At 30.3% G+C, this 24,792-nt stretch overlaps 14 protein-coding genes across 14 annotated transcripts, besides 2 other annotated features; 1 reads left to right on the forward strand and 13 right to left on the reverse strand.

The window, feature by feature from the left end:
• Nucleotides 1-216: 216 nt before the first annotated feature.
• Nucleotides 217-1,692, reverse strand: TVAGG3_0447040 (glutamyl-tRNA synthetase; the record flags this gene model as incomplete). Its single annotated transcript, XM_001307940.1, has 1 exon — nt 217-1,692. One exon carries the CDS (start codon nt 1,690-1,692, stop codon nt 217-219), a length of 1,476 nt encoding a protein of 491 aa, XP_001307941.1.
• Nucleotides 1,693-1,709: 17 nt separating this feature from the next.
• TVAGG3_0447050 (bacterial S-layer homology domain protein family) lies at nt 1,710-2,555 on the reverse strand (the record flags this gene model as incomplete). The annotated part of the gene is made up of 1 exon (XM_001307939.1): nt 1,710-2,555. One exon carries the CDS (start codon nt 2,553-2,555, stop codon nt 1,710-1,712), a length of 846 nt encoding a protein of 281 aa, XP_001307940.1.
• A 998-nt stretch (nt 2,556-3,553) lies between these two features.
• On the reverse strand, nt 3,554-4,585 carry TVAGG3_0447060 (guanine transport protein; the record flags this gene model as incomplete). Its single annotated transcript, XM_001307937.1, has 1 exon — nt 3,554-4,585. One exon carries the CDS (start codon nt 4,583-4,585, stop codon nt 3,554-3,556), a length of 1,032 nt encoding a protein of 343 aa, XP_001307938.1.
• Nucleotides 4,586-4,587: 2 nt separating this feature from the next.
• On the reverse strand, nt 4,588-4,857 carry TVAGG3_0447070 (permease; the record flags this gene model as incomplete). The annotated part of the gene is made up of 1 exon (XM_051234443.1): nt 4,588-4,857. The coding sequence occupies one exon, from the start codon at nt 4,855-4,857 to the stop codon at nt 4,588-4,590; it is 270 nt and encodes an 89-aa protein (XP_051104173.1).
• A 148-nt stretch (nt 4,858-5,005) lies between these two features.
• TVAGG3_0447080 (bacterial protein of unknown function) lies at nt 5,006-5,644 on the reverse strand (the record flags this gene model as incomplete). The annotated part of the gene is made up of 1 exon (XM_051234444.1): nt 5,006-5,644. One exon carries the CDS (start codon nt 5,642-5,644, stop codon nt 5,006-5,008), a length of 639 nt encoding a protein of 212 aa, XP_051104174.1.
• A 613-nt stretch (nt 5,645-6,257) lies between these two features.
• TVAGG3_0447090 (ATPase activity, coupled to transmembrane movement of substances) lies at nt 6,258-6,752 on the reverse strand (the record flags this gene model as incomplete). Its single annotated transcript, XM_001307936.1, has 1 exon — nt 6,258-6,752. One exon carries the CDS (start codon nt 6,750-6,752, stop codon nt 6,258-6,260), a length of 495 nt encoding a protein of 164 aa, XP_001307937.1.
• A 341-nt stretch (nt 6,753-7,093) lies between these two features.
• On the reverse strand, nt 7,094-7,474 carry TVAGG3_0447100 (transcriptional regulator; the record flags this gene model as incomplete). Its single annotated transcript, XM_001307935.1, has 1 exon — nt 7,094-7,474. One exon carries the CDS (start codon nt 7,472-7,474, stop codon nt 7,094-7,096), a length of 381 nt encoding a protein of 126 aa, XP_001307936.1.
• A 1,333-nt stretch (nt 7,475-8,807) lies between these two features.
• Nucleotides 8,808-9,236, reverse strand: TVAGG3_0447120 (transposase, IS116 IS110 IS902 family; the record flags this gene model as incomplete). Its single annotated transcript, XM_001307934.1, has 1 exon — nt 8,808-9,236. The coding sequence occupies one exon, from the start codon at nt 9,234-9,236 to the stop codon at nt 8,808-8,810; it is 429 nt and encodes a 142-aa protein (XP_001307935.1).
• Nucleotides 9,237-9,417: 181 nt separating this feature from the next.
• TVAGG3_0447110 (transposase, IS116 IS110 IS902 family) lies at nt 9,418-10,032 on the reverse strand (the record flags this gene model as incomplete). Its single annotated transcript, XM_051234445.1, has 1 exon — nt 9,418-10,032. The coding sequence occupies one exon, from the start codon at nt 10,030-10,032 to the stop codon at nt 9,418-9,420; it is 615 nt and encodes a 204-aa protein (XP_051104175.1).
• A 287-nt stretch (nt 10,033-10,319) lies between these two features.
• Nucleotides 10,320-13,016, reverse strand: TVAGG3_0447130 (cation-transporting E1-E2 ATPase; the record flags this gene model as incomplete). Its single annotated transcript, XM_001307933.2, has 1 exon — nt 10,320-13,016. One exon carries the CDS (start codon nt 13,014-13,016, stop codon nt 10,320-10,322), a length of 2,697 nt encoding a protein of 898 aa, XP_001307934.2.
• Nucleotides 13,017-14,138: 1,122 nt separating this feature from the next.
• Nucleotides 14,139-15,057: a mobile genetic element.
• A 1,746-nt stretch (nt 15,058-16,803) lies between these two features.
• TVAGG3_0447150 (uncharacterized protein) lies at nt 16,804-17,327 on the reverse strand (the record flags this gene model as incomplete). The annotated part of the gene is made up of 1 exon (XM_001307932.1): nt 16,851-17,327. The coding sequence occupies one exon, from the start codon at nt 17,325-17,327 to the stop codon at nt 16,851-16,853; it is 477 nt and encodes a 158-aa protein (XP_001307933.1).
• Nucleotides 17,328-19,041: 1,714 nt separating this feature from the next.
• On the reverse strand, nt 19,042-19,452 carry TVAGG3_0447160 (uncharacterized protein; the record flags this gene model as incomplete). Its single annotated transcript, XM_001307931.1, has 1 exon — nt 19,042-19,452. The coding sequence occupies one exon, from the start codon at nt 19,450-19,452 to the stop codon at nt 19,042-19,044; it is 411 nt and encodes a 136-aa protein (XP_001307932.1).
• Nucleotides 19,453-20,589: 1,137 nt separating this feature from the next.
• Nucleotides 20,590-21,257, reverse strand: TVAGG3_0447170 (negative regulation of ceramide biosynthetic process; the record flags this gene model as incomplete). The annotated part of the gene is made up of 1 exon (XM_051234446.1): nt 20,802-21,257. The coding sequence occupies one exon, from the start codon at nt 21,255-21,257 to the stop codon at nt 20,802-20,804; it is 456 nt and encodes a 151-aa protein (XP_051104176.1).
• Nucleotides 21,258-21,543: 286 nt separating this feature from the next.
• Nucleotides 21,544-22,496: a mobile genetic element.
• A 1,480-nt stretch (nt 22,497-23,976) lies between these two features.
• Nucleotides 23,977-24,386, forward strand: TVAGG3_0447190 (uncharacterized protein; the record flags this gene model as incomplete). Its single annotated transcript, XM_001296054.1, has 1 exon — nt 23,991-24,386. The coding sequence occupies one exon, from the start codon at nt 23,991-23,993 to the stop codon at nt 24,384-24,386; it is 396 nt and encodes a 131-aa protein (XP_001296055.1).
• Nucleotides 24,387-24,792: the final 406 nt, after the last annotated feature.

Here is a 24,792-nt window from a genome sequence, read left to right on the forward strand (position 1 = left end):
CTTACTCCCCAACAGATATTATAGAGCCATTTTTTTGCAAGTGATAGGTATCCTATGTTTCCTTCTAAATATTCTTTTACTACTTTTAGTTTAAATTCTAAATTGTATTTTGCCATTAAAAAACTGACCTCCTTAAGTTGGTTTTTTAAGTCCAACTTTTGGGGGTCAGTTCATTTTATTTTCAGTCCTCTTTTTATTTGCATTAAGTTTTTTAAATTAAAGTAAATCTTTAATTTTTTCTGCTCTTTCAATTAGCTTGTCCTTGCCTAATAGATATAGGATATTTTGCATTTCTGGTCCGTGAACATTACCTGAGATTGCAGCTCTTACTGGCATGTAAAGTTGCTTGCCCTTTACTCCAGAATCTTTTTGAACTTCCTTCATTAGTCCCTTGGCAGTTTCCATTTCAATTTCATCGTGTGATTTTACAATTTTTATAAAGGAGTCAAGAAGTCCTGGCACATGTTCTTGTGCAAGCTCTTCCTTAGCTTGGTCCTCTGTGATCTCAATGTCACCAAATAGGAACTCGATGTGTCTTGGTATGTCTTCTAACTTATCGCAGGCTTCTCTCACTGTTTCAATTAAGATCTTGTACCATTCAAAGTTGTTTCTAATTTCTTCTTCATTTAGTAGGCCTGATTCAGTTACAAAAGGAATAGCAAGTTCAGAAAGTTTTTCTAGGTCATAGGACTTCATATAATGAGAGTTAACCCAATTCAATTTGTCTGTGTCGAAGATTCCTCCAGACTTTCCTACCCTGTCAAAGGAGAACTTTTCTACTAACTCGTCTAGGGACATAATTTCTTCTCCATCTTCTGGAGACCAACCAACAAGTGCAAGGTAGTTTACAAGTCCTTCTGGTAAGTAGCCCCTCTTCTTAAAGTCTTCTACAGAAACATCTCCCTGTCTCTTAGAAAGCTTTTTTCTGTCCTTATTTAAAACTGTTGGAAGGTGGACAAATTCTGGTGGTTGCCAGCCAAGACATTCATAAAGATAAACGTGTTTTGGAGTTGATGGAAGCCATTCTTCCCCTCTTACAATGTGTGTGATTCCCATTAGGTGGTCATCAACTATTACAGCCATGTGGTAAGTTGGGAACCCATCTGACTTCATTAGGACTTGGTCGTCAATTTCATCAGTGTTAATTGTAACTTTTCCACGAACTGCGTCATTGAAAGTGATATCCTTGTTCTTTGGAAGTTTAAGTCTTACAACGTAGTCTTCGCCAGCTGCAACTCTCTTCTTAGCTTCTTCAAGAGGAATTCCACGGCAAAGTCCATCGTACTTAGGCACTTTTCCCTTAATTCTTTGTTCTTCTCTCAAGTGATCTAGTCTGTCCTTGGAGCAGAAGCAGTAGTATGCGTGACCATCTTCAATTAATTTATCAACATATTTTTTGTAGATGTCTAATCTTTGTGATTGGATGTAAGGTCCACAGTTACCAACTTCTGTTAGATTACCGTCCTTAACTACAACACCTTCGTCATGAGTTATGCCTGCCCATTCAAGGGACTCAATTAGGTTTTCTATGGCACCTTCAACATATCTTGTCCTATCTGTATCTTCGATTCTCAATACAAATTTGCCGCCATTTTTTTTTGCGAATAAGTAATTGTAAAGAGCTGTTCTCAAACCTCCTATGTGGAGGTAACCTGTTGGTGATGGTGCAAATCTTAATTTAATATCTGACATTTTTTATTCCTTTCTATTTACTTTGCTGTAATTTCTATAACTTGATAATATGCCCAGTGGTCCCTGTTTAGGTCCTTAAAGGGATTGCTTGAATATTTATCTAAGAAAGACTTGTTAATCTTCCTATATAAAATTTTGTTGAAAATTGTGGCAGCTTCTGCCCTTGTAATCTTGTCATTTGGTTTGAATTCATTTTTTGACTTTCCAACCATAATTCCATGACTTGACAAGGCATTTATAGCATCACTTGCCCAATAATTTTCCTTTACGTCCTTGAAATCAATTGGGTGATTACCAACATTCAATTTTAAATAATTTGCCATCATACTGGCAAACTGTGCCCTAGTCATTGGCTCATTTGGTCTAAAAGTTCCATCTTCATAACCAGCTATTAGACCCTGTTTTTCTATAAAAACAATATTATCATAGAACCATTGCTCCTCCTTCAAGTCACTAAAAGATGACTTATCATTGGACTTGGCCTTGTCATTAATCAACCTCTTTAAAACTGAAGCAGCTTCTGCCCTAGTAATTTTTTCATTTGGAGCGAATTTATCACTTGATACGCCTGACATATATGGGAGTCTAACAAGACTTATGGACTTTTGAAGCTCCGCAAGGGACTTGTTTATTTCATCAGTTGAAACTTCGCTTTTTACTACAATATATTCAGCTGAGGCAATAGCTGCACGAAGTCTTCTTTCGTTTTGGATTCCTGCCTTGGCAGTGGAAAGATTTTTCGCAAAGTCAACATAGTCAGTTAACTTTTCAAGAGTTTTTATTGTGCTATAAGTTTCCAGTTCAACGTTATTTTCATTTACAAGCTCTGTTGATTTTTTTGCCTCAAGTTTAGCCTTTACCATATAGTCAAGGCTTGCTTCCTTGTCCTTTGTGCTTGCAACTATTCTAAGGAAAGATCCTTCTTTTAAACCAAGACCTTCAAATTTGAAGTTCCCCTTTTCATCTGCCTTTGTAGTTGCCACAAGTTTTTTTGTCAATGGCAAGTCTTAGGTCAGCATTTTTTTCTGTTGTGCCTTGTATTTCACTTGCTCCATCATAAAGGTCCTTAATAGTCAAAACTCCATTTTGAGTTTTTGTTGAGGATTCAAGATTCTTTTGGTCACTCTTAGTGTCCCCATCCTTATCTACATAAGATAGGACAAAGGAGTTTTTCAAGTTGGAACTTGACCCAACATCACTTTTTACCCTAGTATTAATTTCTAGGTTTAGCCTGTCGCCCTTTATTACTGAAAGGTCATTGGCATTTATTGTTACGATGTTTTGTCCCTTTCCCTTTATAGAAGTTTCTCTAATGTCTAGCTTGCCTGCTACTTCCTTCTCATCAATTAACTTTGTTTCCTTGACCTCAAGAGCCTTATCCATCAAAAGAGTCACAGAAAAAGATGAATACTTCTCCTTGTAATCTCTTGGCAAATTTACAATTAAATTATACTTTAGGCTGTCTCCACTCTTCACCTGAGATAAACCAGGTTGTTCTAGGACAACTTGGATGTCTTCAGCTGCAAATGCATTTACAAAAAGAGTGAAAGCCACAAGAATGCATAAAAACATTTTTTTCATTAGAATGCCCCCTTAATATATTTATATATTATACTAAAGGGGCCTTAACAATTCAATAAACGAGGTTTTTTTTAATGCAAGGAGGTCATCCTCAATAAAAAATAAATTTTTACTAAAAAGCTTTCATAAAAAATTATTTTCATAGAACTTTATAAAAAATTATGACTTTACAAATAATTATGACTTTATAAAAATTTCTCACTTCCAAATTTAAAATCACCCATAAAAAATAGGACTCCAAAATAATTTTTGAAGTCCTAAAAATTTACTATAAATTTTCTTATAAAGGTAAGATTGGTCTTAGGTATCTTAGTGTAAAGATAAGCGCCAATAAATACATAACAGGTGAAACTTCTTTTCCACGTCCTGTTGCTACTTTTAAGATTACATAAGAGATCATCCCCACAGAAATACCTTCTGCAATTGAATAAGCAAAAGGCATTGTAACCATTGTCAAAAAGGCTGGAACTGATTCTGTGTAGTCATCTAATTTTATTTGATTAATTGGACTGATCATAAAAAGTCCTACCATTACAAGAGCAGCTGATGTTGCTTGTGCTGGCACAATTGAAAAAATAGGGAATAAAAATAGGGATATAAAGAAGAAGAAGGCACAAGATAAGGTTGTAAGTCCAGTTCTTCCTCCGTCTGCAACACCTGATGCTGATTCAACAAAAGTTGTAACAGTAGAAGTACCTAGTAGGGCACCAACAACTGTTCCAATGGCATCAGATAAAAGTGCACGACCAACTCCCGGTAGGTTCCCATCTTCATCAATTAGGTCTGCCTTAGTTGCAACTCCAGTAAGAGTTCCCACTGTATCAAATAAGTCTACGAATAAGAAAGTAAACATTACAGAGAACATATCAAATGTGAAGATGTCTCCCCAGTGAAGTTTAAAGGCAACAGGGCTAAGTGATGGTGGAAGTGAGAATAACATTCCTCCAGGTAAGTGGCTAACTCCCAAGATAAGAGCAAGCACAGTTCCTGTTATAATTCCATATAAAAGTGCTCCCTTGACATTTTTTGCTGTCAAAAATGCCATGACCAAAAGTGATACTATAAAAACAAGAGATGGCCTCGATGCAATTTCTCCAAGAGAAATTAGAGTTGCGTCATTATTAACAATAACTCCTGCTGAAATAAGTCCAACTAGGGTTATAAATAAGCCTATACCAACAGACACTGCATTCTTAAGTGACATTGGTATTGAAGTAAATATTGCTTCACGAATGTTGAATAAGCTCATCACTATAAAGATGATACCTTCTAAGAATACTGCCGTTAAGGCGTAGGACCAGTCGTGACCCATACTTAAGCATTAAGTCCCACTCCTGCTGAAAGTGCGAAGGGCAAGTTTGCAAATAGTCCCATAAAGATCATTGCAATGATTGACGAAATAATAGTCGCAGTGAAAACTCCACCCTTGTCCATTCCAGTTTCAGATAACATGTTTGGATTTACAACAAGTATATATGACATTGTCATAAAAGTTGTAAGCCCTGCCAAAAATTCTGTCTTGGCATTAGTCTTTCTCTCATTGAGAGAAAATGTTCTTTCTAAAAAACTTGAATTTGTTTCCATTTTTTCCTCCTCATATAAAATACATTTTTTATTCTATCACATTGCAAGACAAATGAAAGTGTGATGATAATATTTTTTTATTTTCTTTCATTTAATTTTAAGTAAGAAAAAAAGACTCTTGAAGTGGGGCTTCAAAAGTCTTTCTTATCTAATAATCTTTTCTCTCTCCTAGTAGACGAGAGATTATATAAATTGTTATTACAAAGGCAAGTAAGAATAAAGTCAATTTAAGAGAACTTGTTCTTTTTATTATGTCAACGAAAAATCCAGCGGGATTCCTTCCAAGCTTATCTAAGAGGGGAAGAAAAGCTGGCAATGATGTAAAGATTGTTCCCACACCACTAGTTTGTCCAAAGTAAAGATAGATGGGGATACTTATAAGATAATATGCCATCACATAAATTGTAATGAAAAGTCCAACCTTAAATTCATAACCGTTTAATTCAACATTTTGCAAGATGTAGGTCATTAAAAGTCCATCTATTATAAATATACTTACTACCTTCAGGAACTTTACATTTATTATGTCAGATCTTGATGCACCAAGAGTCAGAAAGTAGGGCTTGCTCTTGTCAATTATCATACCTTCACTAGATATTAGGTATAAGACATAGTGTATAAGGATAGCTACTAGAAAAAGTAGGGCAAAGGGTTTTTCAGCGAAGAAGCTAAATTCTTTTGTAAAAAATCCTAGGCTCTTAATGACAAAAATCATTGCAATAAATATAAGATAGACGATAATAAATTTTTTTCTAATTTTAAAATCATTTAATAAAAGTATTTTCATAGTATCCCCCTCTCCCTCAAATATTTTGTGGAATATTTATAGTCTAGCCTAAAGGCAAAAATACAAATTATTATTGAGACTACTATAAATATTGGCCTGTAAATAGTAAAGCTTTTATAGAAACTTGAATAAATAAAAGATAAGCCTGCTCCAAAAATTATCCAAAATAATGTGCAAAGGAAAACTACGGGTCTCTTTTGATATCTTGTAAAAACAATGTGGCTAAGGCTAAGTGCCAAAAAGTCTAGGGCTATAAATAGGCTCGTATAAATGTCTATGATAATGTTTTTATCTTCATCATGACTAAGAATTAACCCCATTAACAAAACAAGGGAAGTAATTACAAAGATAATCAGGTTTTTTATTATCTTGGCGAGAGAATAGTCCTCAATAGATACTGGCATAGTCATAAACTTTTGAAAATCTTTAAAATTATCTCCAAAAACACTTTGTGCCCTAATGATAAAGATCATTGTAAGAGTCCATTGGCTAAAAAACTTGCTGAAGACTTCTCCAGTTATCAAAAAACCAATTATAAGTATGAAACCGATAAATATGACCATTGGTAGGGCAAGTTTCTTTACAAATTTAAAATCATTATATAAAACTGCCTTCATTGTCCACCTCTTGATAAAAATATCATTATGTCCTCCACATTTGCCCTGTCCACAACTTCATTTGGATAAAATTCTTTGAAAACTTGGACATTTTTTATCAAGGCTTCAGTTGAGTATTTATTTTTTCTTGTCTTTAAGATAAAGTCTCTATAATTTTTTAAATTTTCTTCAGAAGTTTTTAAAATTCCATATTTTTCTATTATGGCGTCCTTTTCATCGTATAAGATTACTCTTCCCTCGTGGATATAAATTATATAGTCGGCGATTTTTTCTATGTCAGACAAGATATGAGATGAAAATAAAATTGTCTTGTCCCCATCCTTGATGTAGTCAAATAAAAATCCTATGATCTCGTCACGAATCACTGGGTCAAGACCTGAAGTCGGCTCGTCAAGGATCAAGAGGTCAGGGTCGTGACAAATTGCAGAAATAATTTTTAGCTTCATTAGGTTACCTGTAGAGAGTTCATTTAACTTTTTGTCCCTTGGCATCTTAAATTTATCTGCACAGTCATAAAACATGTCTTCATCAAAATTTTTGTAGGCAACCTTTAAAATATCAACAACATCTTTTATCTTAAAAGTATCGTTGAAGAAGGAGTCAGGTATCACTGCCCCAATTTTCTCAAAGGATTCCTTGTGGATCTCTTCTCCAAAAACCCTTATGTCTCCATCATACCTATAGAGGTCAAGGATGCACTTTAAAAGTGTTGTCTTGCCTGCACCGTTCTCCCCAATTAGTCCAAGAACTGCTCCTCCTGGAATTTCTAAATTTTCTATATCAAGTTCAAAGTCCTTAAATTCTTTTCTCAAATTTTTTATTTCTATTGCTTTCATACTTCACCCACCTCATCTAATGTATTTAAAATTTCTTGCAATTCTTCTATGCCAATTCCTGCAGCCTTGGCAACAATCATTGCGTCAGCAAAATATTTTTCAATCTCTGCAAGAGCATTCTCTCTTACAACTTCTTCATTTAATTCTTTTACAAAGGAACCCTTGCCTGGCACGGAATAAGTATATCCCTCTTGCTCCAAGTCATTGTAGGCACGCTTTGTTGTAATGACAGAAACCTTTAAGTCGCTGGCAAGAGTCCTCATACCAGGAAGTCCTTCGTCAGCTTTTAATTCTCCAGCAACAATTTGAGCCTTGATTTGATTTTTTATCTGCTCATAAATTGGAAGGCCACTATCATTTGAAATAATAATTTTCATATAACACCACCTTTAAGCCTATATATTATTTTCTTTACACAATACTTATATAAGATAATTTAATAATTTTTTGTAAAATCAGAAAATAGTTAGGATTTCTTTACTTTCTCATATACAGATTTTTCCCAAAGTTCTTCATCCTTTATATACTTTGAAAATATGAAAATTCCAAATAATATTATTGAACTTAATATTGAAAATAAAGTTCCTTTTAAATCATAATGTTGTCCTGAAAATATATCCTTAGAAAAATCTGTTACAAATAGTAGGGCAAGATTGTTATTTAAATAATGAATCATAACAGGAGTCCAAATTGATTTTGTCCTATTGTAAGCATAAGTTAAAAATATCCCTAAAAATATACAAAATACAAGTTGTACAAGTATAGAATAAATTTGCGATGTCAAAACTCCATCTGAATAATAAAATAAATTAAGAGGCAAGTGCCAAATTCCCCAAATAAAACCTGTCATTAAAATAGACTTTTTAACACCATAAATTTCTTTTAGTCTTGGTGCTAGGTATGCCCTCCAACCATACTCTTCTCCAATGAATGGCATAATGTTTAAAAAAGAGAAAAGAATAATAGATATAAAAACTTTTAAACTATGAAGATTAAAGACTTCTACAATTTCCCTTGTTTCTCCTTCTACAATGGAGCCAATTAATACTCTTAAAAAGTATATAAGTATAAAAATTAAACACATTAAAAGCGTCATCTTTTTATTTGGATTGTTTAGAGATAATTTCTTTTTAATATCTTTATCCATAGTGAAGAGGCTTATAATCATTGCAATAGCAGACATTAAAATTATGGTATCTGAAAAATTATCAAAGTTGGGATAAAAAATATTTACTATAGCAAATACAAACACAACAATGCTTGTAAATATATAAATTTTAAAAGGGAAAAGCTTTAAAATTCTTTTGTCTTCTTTGTATAACAAGGCTATTACAGCTAAAAATGGAATAAACATTTGTAACTTTGGATAAATATTTGTGCTTATGTCGTGTAATTTGCAGTAATAGATAGCAAATCCCATTATGTATGGAATAATAAATGATATACTAATAAAAATTTTTAAATCTTTTTTCATAATTTCTTCAACTCCTTAATTTAATTTATAGTGTATATACTTTATATTTACACTATAAATCCAGTAAATAATTTTGTCAAGATTTTTATAAAATTTTCAATAAAAACCTGCTAACAAAAGTCAAGCTTAAGCTGAAATTAATTTCAGCTTATTTGATTATTTGAGTAATTAAATTAGCGCATGGCAAATAAGCCGAGGGTAATCAATCGGCTTGTTTTTTTAGTGTTTTCAAAGTCTTATGCTACTTTTAATTCTTTTTTCTCGGCTTTTGAATTCATGACTCTTGCATAGTAGATTCTTAAGAATTTGTTTAAGCCTGCAAATTTACAAACTTTTTTGGCTTTTCCTTCTTTTTCTTTTTTTATCATGTAATTATATATTTCGTTTTCTGGATTTTTAGCACTCATCATACATTTCATTGCCTGGTAGCCTACTTTTCTTAGTATTGAGTTTCCTCTTTTACTTATTTTCCTTTGGTCTGCTTTAAAGTTTCCTGATTCATATGGTGGTGCGTCTATTCCTATAAAGGATTTTAGGCTTTTTTTGTTTTTAAATTTTGATAGGTTTCCAAATTCTGCTACTATTTGTACTGCTAATTTTTCTGATATGCCTGAGAATTTTTTTGCTTCTTGATATTCTTCTAGGGGCTCGGATATTTCTATCATTTGTGATAAAATATTTTTTAGAATCTGATTTATTTGTTTTATCAGGTTTATTCCTTCTCTGATATTCGTTTCTATTTTTGGGTTATGGGAAGGTTGTGTTGAGATACTGTCTTCTGCTATTTTGTAAATGGCTTTTGCTTTATTTACATTTGGATGGTATCTCTTTTCTTTTGCCCATGTTTTATATTCTTCTACAAATTCTTCTTCTGTTTTTTTCTAATACTAGGTCTTTATGCCACCATTTTTCTAAAAAGTCTATTAGTTTGTCTTTTGAAAAGTCTCCTGAGTTATGTGGTATTAGTTTTTTTATTCCTGGAAATGTTTGATGTATTGTTTGATCTATGTAGTTCATTTGGTTGATTCTTAGATCCATATAATGTTGGTAGCTTCTGTTTAATTCTTTTAGGACTCGGTAGTTTTCTTCATCTACTTTGTATTCTTCTAGTTCTCTCCAGTACATTAGTCCATATTCTGCTATTTGTTTTGCGTCTATCTTGTCATTTTTTGCTTTTCTAAAGTTTATTGCTCGGCAATATTGTTTCATTTTTAATGGATTTATTACTGCTACAAAGTAGCCTCTTTCTTTTAGTTCGTAAAGTATTGGTAGATGATATTTTCCTGTTGCTTCCATTGTTATTTTTACTTCTTCTTTTATTTTTTCTAGTTTTTCTAGAAGTTCTTCGACTTTACTTTTGTTTAGATATACATCAAATGGTTTCCAAATTATTTTGCTTCCTTCTTCTAATGCACAAACTGTTATTTTATCTTTTGATATGTCTATTCCTACAGATATCATGATTTTCCTTCTTTCTTTTTATTTTGTAGTTTCTACCTGCACCATTACACTCTTTTTAGCTTGTGACACGGACGTTTTGCCCAACCTGCTTAACCGAATATGAATAATGAAGAGGTAGTTGACAGTTTTTGTGTCGGATGTTTCAACCCTAAAAGCACCTCGTCATTCTACTTCTTCATTATACAAAAATAGTGCAAGATAGGAATTACTTCCTTTCTTACACTATTTATGGTACTAAAAGTATCCTTAGACTTAATTCGTTTAAGGATACTTTGGATTTATATTTTTTATTTTTTCTTAAATCTTATTTTCTTTTGAATTTCTCCAGCTACTAGTGGAATAAGTGATGATCCAATTACTACTGCGATTTCTCTTGGTCCTAAGTCCATTAGTCCAAAGGCATCGTTTAATACTGGTACATAAATTACTACTAACATTAGTAAGAAGGAGAATAAAGTTGCAAGTACTAACTTCTTGTTTGTGAATACTCCAATTTCGAATACAGTCTTGTCAATTGATCTTGATGTATAGGCTCTTAGAAGTTCACAAATAATTAATGCTGAGAATGCCATTGTCCTTGCGTGTCCAAGTCCTTCAGCTTGTCCATACCACTTAAGTCCAACAAGGTATGCAAGAAGTGTGGCAAGTGTTATTGCAATAGATTGGATGGCAACAGTGATTTTTATTTCTGTGTCAAGGATTGGCTCGTCTGGATCACGTGGCGGCTCATTCATTATATCTGCTTCTCCTCTTTCAACTCCAAGTGCAAGAGCTGGGAAGGAGTCTGTAACAAGATTAAGCCACAATAATTGAATTGGGATTAGTGGCACTGGAAGGTTCATTAGGATTGAAATCAATACTATTAAAACTTCCCCAAGGTTACATGAAAGTAAATAAGCAACAAACTTTTTGATGTTGGAATAAATAATTCTTCCTTCTTCAACTGCGTTTACAATTGTTGCAAAGTTGTCGTCTGTCAAAATTACTTCTGCAGTATTTTTTGCAACGTCAGTACCTGTTATACCCATAGCGATACCAATATCTGCCTTTTTAATTGCTGGCGCGTCATTAACACCGTCACCAGTCATGGCAGTTATGTGACCATTTTGTCTTAAGGCTGTAACGATTTGTACCTTGTTTTCTGGAGATACTCTTGTGAAGACAGATTTTCCTTTTACAACTTCTCTAAGTTCTTCTTCAGACATTTCGTTAAGTTCCCTGCCCATGATTGCTTGGTCATCTGATGTAGCAATACCAAGGTCCTTTGCAATGGCAAGACCTGTTTCAAGGTAGTCACCTGTAATCATAATTGGTCTTATGCCTGCAGTCCTACATTCTTTTATTGCTGCCTTTGCTTCTGGTCTTGAAGGGTCAATCATACCTGTAAGCCCAACAAAAATCATATCCCTTTCAATGTTTTCTGATGTGATTTCACTTGGCATGTCCCTGTGTTTTCTGTAAGCGTAGCCTAGACATCTTAGGGCAGATCTTGCGAACTCACTATTCTTTGCTAAGACTTCTTCTCTTAATTTTTCATCAAGTTCTACTTCTTTTCCATCAATTAAAATCTTGCTACATCTTTCAAGGACAACATCTGGTGCTCCCTTTGTAAAGGATGTTATGTCATCAAAAATTTTGTCGTGGAAAGTTGTCATCATCTTTCTATCAGAGTCGAAGGGTATTTCTTCAATCCTATCAAAGTTACTGTAAAGTTCCTTAAGTCCATTACCTGCCTTTTCTGCAAAGGTTAGAAGGGCACCTTCAGTTGGGTCTCCAATAATAGATGCTTCTTGATCCTTAACTTGCAATTTTGCATCATTAGTTAGGGCTGCAATAGAAGATAAAATTTTAAGGTTTTCGTCTTCTTCAATTGTAACTTTTGCGTCTTTTCTTGTTACGTCACCTTCTGGAGAGTAACCAGTTCCTGAAACATCATAAACATGTCCGTCAGTAAATACCTTTACAACAGTCATTTCATTTTGTGTAAGAGTACCAGTCTTGTCGGAGCAAATTACTGTAGTTGTTCCAAGAGTTTCAACTGCCAAAAGTTTTTTTACAATGGCATTTTTTTCTGCCATCTTGCCCATGCCAATTGAAAGTACAATTGTTACAATAGCAGGTAATCCTTCTGGAACTGCTGCTACTGCAAGGGAAATTGCAGTCATAAACATTTCTCTTGGGTCGTGCTTATAAAGTACGCCAACTCCAAGAACCACGGCACAAATAACAAGAACTAAAATACCCAGAGTCTTGGATAACTTTGCAAGTTTTCTTTGAAGGGGAGTTTGCTCATCTCCTACGGTAGCAATTGAAGTTGCAATTTTTCCGATTTCTGTTTCGTGACCAGTTTCTATAACAAGTCCCATACCCCTACCGTAGGTTACTGTAGTTGATGAGTAAGCCAAGTTTTCTCTGTCGCCAATTTCCATTTTACCATAGTAGACTACAGAGGCTTCTTTTTCAACTGGAACTGATTCACCAGTTAGGGATGACTCGTCAATCTTTAGATTTGATGACTCAAGTAGTCTTAAGTCTGTTGGGACAATGTCACCTGTTTCAAGAATAATAATATCTCCTGGCACAAGTGTGTTGGAGTCAACCTCAATGTGTTCGCCATCTCTTATTACCTTGGCCTTTGGTGATGACATCTTTTGTAGGGCTTCAATCGCTTCTTCTGCCTTACCTTCTTGGTAAATTGATAGAAAGGCGTTGACAACTACAATGGCAATAATTATTCCTGCATCAAGAGCTTCTCCATTGAAGGCTGATACAAAGGCTGCTGCCATTAAAATGATAATCATTGGGTCAAGGATTTGTTCCTTTAACTTCTCTCCAAAGGATTTTTTCTTTTCTGCTTCGAGAGCATTTTCCCCATATTTTTCAAGCCTAGCTTTGGCTTCTTCTTGACTTAGTCCCTTATCTTTATTTGTAGAAAGATTTTTTAGGGCTTCGTCGGGAGATTGATTATACCAATTTTTTCCCATACTTCCTCCTTTATAATACAAAAAAGAGACCGACTGTTACGTCGGTCTCACATACTTACATAATAAGCTTTCCAGCCGGGCAAGTATTGTTTGATTGCAGCGATTGTATGTATCGTAATATGGGTCGTATGTATTGTTCTTGGCAAGGTTCTTTAAATAAAATTTCTTATTCCATTGTTAATTTTTGGAATTTACTAAAACTAATTTTTTTTTATTCACTAGTATACATAGATGTCAAGAATATGATATACATAATTCTATTGATATCAAAAAATTAATTATAATACATATTCACGTTTCTTATTTACCAGATTTCTAATTTTATTGATTTTCATTGAGTAAATTAGTTATAATATATTAACAAGATAGAACAATAGTGGATACATCATTACAATGTAATTATAGACATACAGATCACTCTATATTTGAAAAAGATGGTGTTTCGATTCATTTGTTCATTTCTAAATTTTCTTCATAAGGAAAATTCAAGAAGGAGACAGGAAATTCCCAAAGGATGAACTAAACTTTCTTAAACTCGGATCAAATCTCTCATTGCCACTACTAATATTTGTTTAGAAGTTTCCACTCTTTGCGACTTTTTTTATTCATATCAATTCATATATTTTGATTCTGAGTTTAAGGTTTTGAAGCCTGAGTAACTCACAAATTAGATAGAGGCTTTCTAATCAAATAATTTGAACAAAGAAATATACCTCAATCCATAGCAATACAGCCATTAACACATGTTTAATATCAATAGAAGCGATGATCAAAATGATCATGAATCGTTATTTTATCATCTTTTTAACTTTTTTTTTTGAAATTCTTTTTTTTTATGATTCGAAAAAATTATACAGATAAAACACTAAATTATACACACGAATTGTAATATCATGTTTGCTCCTCTCTATCTTGAAAGACGAAGGCTTAAACTGCGCTTTTGTTTGCGATGTATTCACTCGGGAAAAAATCAGCCAATGAAATGAATGATTCAAAGATAAATTCTTCATACACATATTGAAGGTTTCATCAAAAAGAATAAGATCAGAAGATAAACGCATTTTTCTCTACATATCTTGTTTTGAGAGTAAGTTTCTATTTCGGTTAACCAGTTAAAAGGATGAGTAGGGGTAATTTTAGCTAAAAGTGACACACCTGTAAAAAGTGACACACCCGTGAAGGGTGTGATTACCGATCGGTAATTTCGACAGTTTAGAATTTAACATTTTTTATGGAACTGTTGCGAGTTTCATAAAGAATTTAAGGAATATAAGCAAAGATTTGAATCAAAATCTTAGACCTAAGCCGCTCGATTCGCTCGCGGCTTCCGCGAATTACAGATCAGCAAAGATTTGAATCAAAATCTTCGAACTAAGCCGATCGCTTCGCTCGCGGCTTTCTTTATTATTTTAAATTTGCATATTTCCATCAAAAGTTCATAAGGTAAAAAATTTCGTTTATTTTTACTAAGAAAAAAAAGGTTTTTGATAATAAATTTATTTTATTTCGAAAAAGTAGCAATAATCGTAAAAGGGCATTGATAGGCTTGCTAAAGTAACTAATTTTAGCTGTCAAATACTTTTGTATTTTGAAGTAAATTAGTATAAATTTGTTTTTACTTTTATTTCGAAAAAGTAGCAATAATCGTAAAAGGGTATTGATAGGCTTGCTAAAGTAACTAATTTTAGCTGTCAAATACTTTTGTATTTTGAAGTAAATTAGTATAAATTTGTTTTTACTTTTATTTCGAAAAAGTAGCAATAATCGTAAAAGGGTATTGATAGGCTTGCTAAAGTAACTAATTTTAGCTGTCAAATACTTTTGTATTTTGAAGTAAATTAGTATAAATTTGATATTATTTTAACTCCCTTTGAAAACCGCAATTTTCCATACAGAGGGAACGGGAATAGCATCCAATATTCCCTGAGAATGGTTGCGCATTCTCAGTTCCCTCTATATTTCGAACGAAGCTCTCATCGGTCTTTTTTTTAATACTAAACGTTTTTTCCCTTGTCACTTTTAGCTAAAATTTGGGTTTGCCTAAAAATCTTTTGTACTATGCATGTTTTTTTGTTATCTTACAATTTAGATTAATGGATTGAAGGATATATAAATATAATACCCAGAGTTATTATAAATATAAGATTTTGATATACCATAAACGAAGTTCCAACTTTCAATAACATAATATTTTTTTATCGGAAATAAAATAATTTTTAGGATTTTTGTTGTGCACAAAAGGGTTTAATATTTTTTTTCTTCGTTCGGAGATGATAAATTTTATTATTGACCTTTCATTAATTATTTTTTTGTAAAAAAATTTGCCGATCTTGAATTTATGTTAAATTTTTATAAGACATTCGATAGTATAATGAGAAAATTTGTCATTAAGTTGATTTTTATGACAATATTGTATAATATATTTTGTATAATAAAATGTGGTGTCCTTGATATCTTTATCCTTTCATTTGGAGTTGTGTTCAATTTGAAACCAAAAAATATTATATTTGAAGAAAATTATAATATCTAAATAAAAACGGAATCTGAAAACATTTAAATGTGAATCTAGATAGGAATTTGCTTGTTTAGAAGAGCATGAAATTTCATAACAAGTATTTGTTCAGAGGATTAAGCCGAACTTTTGAGACATCTTTTGAAATCAGAAAGTTTTGAGAGAATTGAATGTGTATTAATGAAAATCGAACAATATTTCTATATAACATATTACTCTCAAAATTATCATAGAGGATTAAAAATTGAGAGAATTTCTAGTTTGAGATAAAGTTTTGAGAGAACAATTTTGATTTGATATACTGAATTTTTTTTTTGATTTATGGAAAATAGGTGCAAATGTATTATGCACTTAATCAATAAATTTACTATAAAGACACTTTTGATAGGTTTACTCTGTTGTTTATCGATTGAGAATATGTTAAAGTTAAACACACGTATAATATGATTTTATTAGTGTTTATCATGAAATTTCAAGTTGCCAATTATAATCTGTTTATTCTCTATTTACAAATAATTTCATATTTATTAAATAGTATAACACTTTTAGGTTTTAGATTTACACGCATTCAAAATTTGAGAAAATTATCTTCTAAACAAACCGAAAATTTTCAATGATTTCAAAATTTGAAAAGCAATAAATTTTGAATGTAGCATATCAGAATTATTTGCTATTCAAATTCAACGAACTATAAATCTGATTTCTTTGGTCTTACTGTTTCAAATATCAGAAATTTATTCAATAATAGTCAAATGATTGCATTATATTCCATTTTGACCATTTATATTCGGAATAATTTAATTACTTTTACATTTGACCATAAATCATTTACAATCATTGATATAAGGTTTCATTAAACTTCAAGCGTAAATTTCTTCATTAACTTTTTCAATTATTTTTATTCAACAATCAAAGGTTTAGAGTTTTAAATCGGTAATAAGCAAATTATTTTCCTTCCTTACTCCTTTTATTTTATTATTTTGCCCTCAATTAAAAATTTCTCCTAATTAAAACATGTTTTTCTCGCTAACAATTGATTACTCTCAGTGACACAATCCGTAAGCATAATTCTACATCGCTTTTTCTTAATTATTTATTATTTATCAAATGCTTAATTATGGGTTTTATTTTATGAGTTTATTTTCTGTTTTACAATTCAAAAATTGAATTAATACGAACATTTTAATAATTTTTTTTGAATCAATAATTTTTTTTTAATTCGAGCTTCCTTTTGTCCTAATAATTAATATATGAAATAAAACATTGAAATATAATTTCATGATACAAAATATACATGGTTTATAACAAAATAATATAAAAAATTAATGATCATTCAATAATTGTAATATATCAGATGGATCGACCATGTTGTTCGCTGTCGGGGAACATTGCGAAACATTGATAATTGGGCGAACTTCTTCAGGTGAAGATACGACCGAATCTGAAGAATCTAAAAACAGAAGCAACGAGGCATCAAAGCATTTTATTTTAGCTTGTGCTATATCCCAATTTTCTGCATACCAACATAGCAAAGCACTTCTATTTCGTTTCGCTAATCTATCAAGTTTAACGCTGGAACATTCTGTTATTTTTTTGGCAAGCGCCAGGAGTGGAGAATAAGTTAAATGCGTTTTGAAGTATCTATCAATATATGCCGCTACAAAATCAATTTTTAACCCATTTAATTGAACACGACGTATGATCTTCTCCTGGTCTCTCATACTCTGGGACATTTTTTGCTTGTAAGATCTGATCGTATTTGATGAGTATTGATTAGCTACAGGCAACTTCGCAAACATAAATAATTTTACTTTATTCTCAAAATTGCGAATAAATTGATTTACAAAATTTGAATGAAAATAATCGTTATAATGGCGCAATCATTACTCCTTATTATGAAACAAATATGAGAATAATCAAATATTTTCGTTATGCAATTATTTGAGAAAGAATCCAATAATTTGGGAAACATTATAAGGATTATGTTTCGAGAGCTTTTATAATGAAATTTTATTAGGTTTGTAAGTGCATTCAATAATTTTGAGAACAAATCTTGATAATTTTTGAGATATATTGAAAAAGAATTGGCTTGGGGTTTAGAAAATCCTGTTTAAAAATTAGATTAAATAATATTATTAAATTTATATGTAAATGCTTTACATTTTAAAACAGCACTGAAAAGTAATAAAATTTGAGAAGAATTCGTTAAACAAAATTGGTCGAAAAAAATTCCATCAACATTTTATTTTTATATGTTTAAGCCTAAATAATAATTTTGTAAAGTTTATTTTTTAAAAGGCTCACTTTTTGATTAAAAAATGTCTCACAAATTTTATCACTGGTTTGAATGTATAATACTGATCCTAATACATTATCTCATAAACACGGATTTAACCTTCAAATATTTTTTTTTGAAAATATCGATTCTCTTACTAATGATTGTTTCATGTGATTCGCAGTAAATCCCATGATGTAATCTTTGCAATTGAATTATTCTTTCTCAAAATTTTAAAATGATTTATATCGAGTAATATCTTCATTTTAAGTTACTTTATAAATTTGTTTTTATTTTCTCAAATTTTTCAATTGGGAAATAACAAAATGATAAATATATTGCTTCTATAATTAAATCAAGAATTATTCCTTTACTTAAGCAAGATAATTAACTTTTTATGTTTTTCGGGAGCTGTGGCGAAATTGCCATTTCCATCATGTTCTTCATTATTTCATCCAGTCATCTCTTAAATCTGATATCCTTTGATTTTAAACTTTCACTATTAATTTTCTATTTCCTGTTGAGTTTTGGAATGATTCTTATTAAATTTCATATATTACAGGGTTTCTTTAGATAAACATTCCAGTAATTTCATTTCCAATATCTTTAGATAAAAATTTCAAACTCTCATTTTTCATTATTTCAATCCTTTTGAACGATGCATCAATCCTTAATATCAACCATCCCAATATTATTTATAACAAAAAAGAATAATATTTATCTATATTGTTTTATGTGATTAAGATTTAACTGTTGCTGAATCTGATTTTCACATTATTCGGCTTCAAAATGTATTTTGTAAAATGAACTCATATTGTACTTCAAAGGCATATTCAAATATATATGCCATCAGGCTGTTAATCGCTCCCTTCACCTTCAAATTCAGAAGTTTTTCCTTTTTGATGCAAATAAACTTTTATCATTTATTGAATATAAATAACTATAATTCACTTTCTTGGATGCAATTAAATTTCATTTTGAAAGCTTATTGATATATCCTGATCTTCTAGATCTTCTTATTTATTTTAGATATATGAAACAGTTAAGTTTATGTCCATTAAAATGCTGGTCTTGTATCAGATTATCTTTGAAACAGAATCAACATGCTGATTCAAAATTCAAAAATTAACAATAACAATTTGTACAGGATAATATGCAAGTAGACAAATATCATTTAACTAAGTAATGATAAAGACACACATATTAAATAAATATATAAAATACAGGGTTTATTAAATCTAATGGTTAAGCAAAGAATATAAATCAGTAGGATCAATAGATCTTATTTTCATAGAATCAACATGGTCTCTCTTTGGTAAAGAACTTGGACCTTGAATACTATAGTTTTGGCTTTCTAAATTGTTAAATGTAATTTGACATTCGTTTGCAATGCTATTGATATTAAAATTTCTTATTTGATTTTGAAGTTTATCCCAATTTTCAGAATACCAACATAATAAGGCACTTTTATATCTTTTTGCAAGTCTATCAAGTTGGATCCCTGTCGACTCAGAAATGGCCTTTGCCAATGCAAGTAGAGTCGTATGAGCAAGTTTGGTTCTAAATAACTTATTGATATATGCTGAAACATAATCAATTTTAATTCCATTTTGCTGAACCCTCTCTAATATCTTTTCTTGATCTCTCATACTTTGCGATAAATTTTGCTTATAATTTATCCGCATTTTACCCTTATGCACTTTCCATGTTGGGAAAGAAAGCATGAATGATATTAAAAAGTTTAATTGAATAAATTTGAACAGAATTTCTGAACAACTAAAATTAATGTGTCTTTGAACATACAGGAAATCTCTCTCTATCGAAGAAATTTTTGAAAAAGAAAAATTTCAATTATCTAATAGCGTAAACCTCACAATCTGAAATGTTTGAACATTTTAAATGAATGATGAAAGAAAATATATTTGCTATCACTTTGGAGTGTAGTTAGCTATGGCATAAATAAAATAATGTTTATCCATAGAATTTTTTTGAATGAATTTCATTCAAATAAGTTATTCGGATATATTTTAGTTATTCAAATGATTTTCGACACTAATTTCATATAAATTTTTTTCTTTGGCAGTATAAAAATTTATTTTAGTATCATAAGGAAACCAACTAAAAATGATGTATACAATGTTTAAAGAATTAATTTATGTCATCAATTCAATTAAATAACGATATTCAACGTATCTCCTCAAATAAAAAGATGTTATTTCAATTTTTTCAATTAATAAATACATTCAAATAAAATCAATTAGCAAATTTAATATTTGCATTTATATCTAAATTCTTTTTAACCATTTTTTCTCATCCAAAATCCATCGTTATTTTTTTTAATCAAACAAAATATTTATTCTATTATGATAACTTGTTATTATTTACATTTACACGGGACTTTTCAAAAATCAATTCAAAAATTCAAAAATCCATCTTTATTCCTTTAGGTAACTATACTAACTTCAACAACTTCATTCAAAAATTTTAATAATTCAATTGACAATTTTCTGAGCGATTTTTATTTTTCCCCTCACTGTCTAATTTCTTTCCCATTTATAAACTAACTATTAAGAAAAGTCAATATTATATATACTCCGATATCATTCGATTGTAGAATAACAAATAATACACCTGTAAAAACACATCGAAAACAATAAACCAATATCTATCCTTGTCCTGACTATTTCATCAGGCTTATAGTTATTACATATATCAACTCATTAAGAGAGTCATATCGATAGTAAATAATAATCTCATTTAATGAATATTTACTTCTTTATTATATAATTTTTTATTCATTCATGAAAGTAATGTTAAAGATTATTACAGAATAGTTATTTACTTATTTTCATTCTATAATCAGTTTTGTTAAAATTTCAAAAAATAATTTTTATTGAAAACGTTGTTTACACTTTTTTTATTAAATTATTGCTATGTAATAACGTAAATAGAACGAGAGAGTAAACATTGGAAGATGCTATTAAGGTATTAAATCAGTTTAAGCACTAATTCCGAAAATTCTTACTCCATGCATGAATGGGAGCTTTGGAATGACGATTACTGCCAAGATTGGTAAGTTCATCATTATGTAGGCTAATTCCCAATGACCAGCATCAACAGCCAAAACAAATAATATGAATGGGACTATAATTAAGAATTTCCTAGCTCGAGTGAATTGTAATTGGTCGTCGATTTGCTCCCAAAAGGTTAATTGGGAATATGCGCCATGGTCGTCAATGAATGGTGAGCCTTTTATCCAGTGGAAAAGGATAATTGTAATAATCCCATGAATCCAGTTTACAAGTGTCCAAGAAGCTGAGGATGATAAACCAATTCCAATGAAAAGAATACGAACAAATAAGAATAACAATGCGTAAAATACCCAACAGATAGGGTTATCAATAAATGCAACGTTCTTGTTGAGAATTGCTGGAAGTGATGAAGACTTTTTCATTCCAAGAAATTATTATACGATCGTTTTCAATTCAATTTTTCAATGATATTTTGGTCTCTCGTTTCTTAGTTTTCTCATTTTATGGATTTTTTCCCTTCATGACGAATTGTTTCTTGAACAAAAATGCAAGGACTAAATTTTATATAAAAATATAGTCTAATCATTTATGTATTTTCGTTCTTGCAATCATTTTTCTTCAAGGTTGCCAATAAAATGACTCCCAATAGCTTGAGACAACAAATCCTGAATGTAGGTAGTGATAATGAATTTCATGGTATATAATCTTGGTAAAAAAGGGGGTTGGCGTCCTAAGGCGTCCTAGTGTAAATTTCTCAAAATTGTGATATTTACATCACATTTTTGAGAGGTTTATGGCGTCCTAAGGGAAAATTGAATAGCTAGCGTCCCGAATTTTCATTCTAAGATTTAAATATATTATATACTTAAGTTAATAAAAATATAAAATTAAATTTTTATTATGTTAACTTATAAGAAATTTTTTGAATTATCGTTGATTTATTGTAATCTTTCCAGGCTATACTTTTGAAATCAACTTTACCTGTCATACGCATTAATGTAGTAGATGTCAGATGTAGCTATTATATCCCAGCAACATTGGTATTTTATCATTGTAGATATCAAAATGAAGCGTTTTTTCAGATATAATTTTTCGTAAATTTTTCAAAAATAAGATGGTAAAAAAGCCTCGACTTGCTCGAAAAATAACAATTTTTTACTTGTAAAAATAACCCTTTTACAGCATGGGCAGCTATTCAATCACTATTTCTTTTTCTAAAAGTATATTTTTCAAAAAAAATTAAGATCAAATTCGACAATTTCTTGATGAAAGCAAAAATATTACACATACTTCTAGATGCATGGGATAAAATATGCAATTATCCAATCAATTCGCATGATTTGAAAAAAAAATCTAAATTTGATAAAAATGTAGAAATTTTTTATTTTTAACTTGAGATTCGATTTTTTTGATCCAATTTGTGAATTTTTTGATCGGAATTTCAATTAATTTGTTGATCAAAAATGACCTCACAATGTTTGATCATAAGTGAAGTCATCTTCATGGATATTTAGAAATTCCAAGAGAAATTGCTTATTTCTCGCAGATGTAATATCTGAGAAAATCGAATTTAAATATTCATAGAAACCCAAATCATTCTCCGGTTCGAATAATTCATCTGTTGCTTTTTCTGTTTTTTCTATGAATTTTAATAATTTGATAGTAGTAGAATATGACGGGTTGTGTGACTTTTTTTGTAAACGTAAGAATTCATACAATATAGAACGATTTTGTATCATTAAAAAATTAACATTAATTTTAAAATAATTTATTTTTTTATTCTTACATAAATGACCCAACAAGTAAAACCCGATAAAGTGGATAATAGAATTTTAGAGGATGGTGTTCCTGTTTACATTCAAAGATATAAAGGAAAACAATATTACAGAATGATAAATCCTGAATATGTGAAACATATATTTAATAAAGAAGGATGTAAAGTTTTAAATATTGAAGAGTTTGAAAATACTAAATCTATAATAAAATATGAATTTAGGAATAAATGTTATACAGTTTCATATTATGAATGGAAAACCGATAAGATTAGAAAACATTTAGGAGATTATGGTGATAGGAGAAATCTAGTATATACGAGAGAGTAAAAGAAATCAGATATAATTATTTTCATGAATAAAAAATAATTTATTTTTTTATCTTTTATAAAGGAAGCTATATATAGATGATGTCAGATATTCCACGATTAATTAAACATTGTTTAAATCCTGAATGGGTTAAACTTCAATTTAAAAATGAAGATTGTGAATTATTAAATGAATATGAAAGCCAAAATAAGCTAATGAGGTATAAATATAATGATAAAGAATATTTAATTTCATGGAATCAATGGAGTCATAATCAAAGACCTCATAAACGAGAAGAAGAAATTGAAAATAATGAAATGGAAATCATTGATGACATTAAAGAGGATGGAATTCCTAAATTTTGTAGAAAAACCTTTAGAACTAAGTTAGGAGCATATAAACGTAGAGTATTAAATCCTGAATATCTTAAACATCAATTTAAAAAGGAAGACTGTGAACTATTAAACGCTAATGAATATGAAAATGCTAAATCAAAACTGAGATATAAATATATTGGAAGTGATGAAAGGTGTAGAGATAAAAATAAAGTTTATTCAGTTTCATATAATAACTGGCACACGTTAGGGATAAGAAAACATTTAGGAGATTATGGGAAATGTTCTGAATTCTTTAAATCTAGTATATACGAGAGAGTAAAAGAAATTAGAAATAATTATTTTCATGAATAAAAAATAAACTTTAAAAATTCATGTCTTACATTTTTGAATAATTTATTTTTTGTAATCGTAAGAATTCTCACATAATTGAATGATTTTTGAACATACTTCCGAATAGCAGATTTTAAAAATTTATGAATAATTTATAAAAAGTTTTTATTCCTACAATTCCTATATTACCATTAATAAAAAGAATATATTTTATAATAGTTTCATTTCGAACATGTTAAAATTTATCTGCATTTCGAAAAATTTTATTATAAATGATAATATAATTTATTAAATTAATATATAACTTATGAATTTTTACTTTTTGTATGAAATAAAATTTAGTATTAATAAAGTTATAAAATAAATTGGTGCATGTTAGATGTAAATAAGATATAAAAAGGTGTTTATGAATACTTTAGCAGAACTTCTACTGGTAGAGTTTATACTGGCAGAACTTCTACTGGTAGAGTTTATACTGGCAGAACTTCTACTGGCAGAACTTCTACTGGTAGAGTTTATACTGGCAGAACTTCTACTGGTAGAGTTTATACTGGCAGAACTTCTACTGTTTCCCTCAAAATTGAACACTTTAGCAGAACTTCTACTGGTAGAGTTTATACTGGCAGAACTTCTACTGGTAGAGTTTATACTGGCAGAACTTCTACTGGTAGAGTTTATACTGGCAGAACTTCTACTAGTAAAGTTTCTACTGGTAGAACTTCTACTGGCAGAATTTCTACTGGTTATATATGGTGTCAATTTTTTAAAAAATTTTGAATTCAATGAGTTATATCAAAAATAAAATTCTTGAATAGAGTAAAAAAATTTAAATAATTTATTTAAATATTTTCTTCTGACATTTTTGAATAATTTATTTTTTTAATTCGTAAGAAAATGAGTGGATCAAGATTCGTAACCGTCAATCAATTAATGGATGCTCTTTCACCAATTCTTGAAAATGTTAAACAAGTAGATGTTTATTTCGATGATTATGTAGAAAGTTTATATTATAAAGGTAAACATAATATTAAACCCATTGCTTTTGCATTTGATAATAAATTAATTGAAAATGCAAAAATTTGGGAATTAATTCCAGATATTGAATATATAACGAATATAACTAATAAATGGTTCAAACGAATTCCAACCACAAAAGTTCTTTGTAAATTAATGATCAAAACCGAGGCCAAAGAATTTCATGAATTTAC

This window comes from Trichomonas vaginalis, chromosome V, assembly GCF_026262505.1.
Source record: "Trichomonas vaginalis G3 chromosome V, whole genome shotgun sequence".
In the NCBI taxonomy this organism is placed as follows: Eukaryota; Parabasalia; order Trichomonadida; family Trichomonadidae; genus Trichomonas; species Trichomonas vaginalis.